This window comes from Pseudorasbora parva, chromosome 24 (genome assembly GCF_024679245.1).
Source record: "Pseudorasbora parva isolate DD20220531a chromosome 24, ASM2467924v1, whole genome shotgun sequence".
NCBI classification, from domain to species: Eukaryota; Metazoa; Chordata; class Actinopteri; order Cypriniformes; family Gobionidae; genus Pseudorasbora; species Pseudorasbora parva.
In genome coordinates this window covers 1414865-1417364 of record NC_090195.1, presented here as the reverse complement: position 1 = coordinate 1417364, position 2500 = coordinate 1414865, and the positions used below count along the sequence as shown (strand labels likewise).

Genomic DNA, 2500 nt, shown 5'->3' with positions numbered 1-2500 from the left:
ATGCATTTTATTTCTGGAAAAATTCCTCCTATGATGCAAAATGACGATTTTTGCATCATAGGAGGAATGTTTGCCCAGAGGCTAAAGACTACAGCCAGCAGAGGGAGCTATTTCCGCATTTTTTGAATCTGCGCATGGGGGATGGGAGATAACACTCAGCTGGCAGGGAGAGCTCAGCTTGCAGACAGGATCATTTAAACGGAGCTATGGTGTGCAATGTAAGTCTTTTAACATCTCAAATTCATTTCTATGAAAGTTAAGCTTGCAAAGGCATGAACTGAAACGCGTGCCAGACTGAACTCCTGTGTGAATGTATGCCGCGAATGTAGTCGCGATTACCTCAGCTCTCATCACTCGTGCAGTTAGTGCTCAGGGCTGTGACACTCGCGCGGTGACTCACTCATTATATTGAACAGACACGTTCAGTTTTTAATTGTAGTGTCTTCTAACTCAGTCACAGTAATGAAGTTGGTGGTGTTGAGAATGGCCTCACAGGGCAGCGAAGCATTCTGGGAATTGTAGTCTTTCATCCCCATGGGACAAAAATACATTTTCTGTCTTTTCTCAGTCTAGAAGACACCAAATTCAAAAATAATTTCACATTTCTACTACATTGATGACCCAGTTTAAATACAGATTCATCTTCCCAGCGCTGAAGTACCCCTTTAAAGCATGCTTTAAAAAAAAGCAATATTTTAATTTATTTTGCATTGTTTTTTTATATTATTTTTAATTTAATTAAACTTTGCATTTGTTATTTTATTTTATTTAGTTTTGTCTCAAACCCCAATCTGACCATCGTAATGGTCCTAAAAATATGCTTAGTTTTCAGAATTTACTTTAATTTTTCATTCTATTTTTTTAATTTTATTTGATATTATTTTATTTTGTCTTAAACCCCAAACCCCAATCTTAAAAATATGCTTAGTTTTTAGAATTTACTTTAATTTTTCATTCTATTTTTCATTTTATTTATTTTATTTTATTTGATATTATTTTATTTTGTCTCAAAACCCAAACCCCAATCTTAAAAATATGGGTAGTTTTCAGAATTTTGCGTTATTTTATTTTGCATTTTATTTTATTTTTATCTTAATGTTCCTAAAAATATGCTTGGTTTATTTTGCATACTGACCATCTTAATGGTCCTAAACTAAACATCATAATTTTATAGATTAACCGAATGGATGTTTTTCTGAAGTGAGTTTCGTGGAGGGCTTTATGGACGAGCTGATTGGACGTTTTTGACGTACCCAGACACACTTGTGTGTTGCAGGTCTTGCTCTGGCGTCTCATCCCCGAGCAGGATGGGGTCCGGCAGGAGCGTCTGCGGCTCTGAGTGCCTCCACCACAGCTGACCGTACAGGCGGACCACGCTGACCACGCCGACCACGGGCCCGAATCTACAACAGCCAACACACATGCAGGAAACTGATTTACAAAACAACACATGTGAAACATTTACATTCATGCATTTGGCAGATGCTTTCATTCAAAGCAACTTACATTGCATTTTTAAAGGGGCGGTGAAATGCTGTTTCATGCATACTGAGCTTTACACTGTTAAAGACTTGGATTCCCATACTAAACATAGACAAAGTTTCAAACACTAATGTTGGACGTTTGATGGAGTATTTCTGTGTCAAAAATACTCCTTCGTTTTCTCACAAGTTTCAGAGAGTTTTTTTCTTTTGAGTAGCTTTAAGTCAACAGGGCGAAATGTCCTTGTATGGGCCGGAGGACTCTTCTCCCATGTTAGGGATGGGTGATTTCATATTCCATTGTTGTACTTAAATATTATTTAGTGTCTAAATTAAAACTTTGTATTATACTTTAATTAAAAATTCAATTTAGTATTGTAAGAAATTACTCATTTAACCTGGTGAAAAACAGCTCTGTTTTCAGCAAGCCGGTTCTGTGCATGTGCCTTTTATGCTAATGAGCTTTGCTCACCCCGCCCCTCTGTTCTGTGGGGGCTTTGAGTGTGAAGCGTAACTTTTTTTCTAAATAATTTTTTACAGTGTATAATAAAACTAAAGACTTTTCGGAGATATGAAGGATGCAATACCACTCTATAGGTACTCAAGATTGACATGAGATTGACTGAAACTCAGTTTCAGTCAATCTGAAAAGTGATTGAAAGTGTCTCCCCCCCCCTTTAAGGTACACATTTTGTCATTTTTGTCAATTGAAAGGTGCCGCCCATCCCACTGACTCACCTGTGCAGGTGTGAGCGTTACACACTTCCTGCTGCCGGCCGGAGCCCATACACTCTCTGCCGCCGCTCTGAGGGGCGGGGTTATCACACTGACGCGCCCGCACCTTAACCCCGCCTCCACAAGGGGCGGAGCAATCCGTCCAGGCAGCCCATTGGCTCCAGCCGCCGTCGACGGAGCATCCAGGAAGTGAGTCGCACTGCAGGACGCCGGCTTCACATGTGCTGATCACAGAGAGACAGATCTGTGTCAATCCACTTACGACATTAATGATCGATTTTTTG

At 39.7% G+C, this 2500-nt stretch overlaps 1 protein-coding gene across 1 annotated transcript in view; it reads right to left on the bottom strand.

Annotated features, from left to right (window-relative positions):
• The window catches only part of sspo (SCO-spondin), a 163341-nt gene that overhangs the window by 65137 nt on the left and 95704 nt on the right, over nt 1-2500 (bottom strand). Inside the window, exons 75-76 of the mRNA XM_067434918.1 lie at nt 2220-2440; nt 1254-1403 (exon numbers count right to left, since the gene is read on the bottom strand). Coding sequence (XP_067291019.1) covers nt 1254-1403; nt 2220-2440 — 371 coding nt within the window. The remainder of the gene's footprint in view (nt 1-1253; nt 1404-2219; nt 2441-2500) is intronic.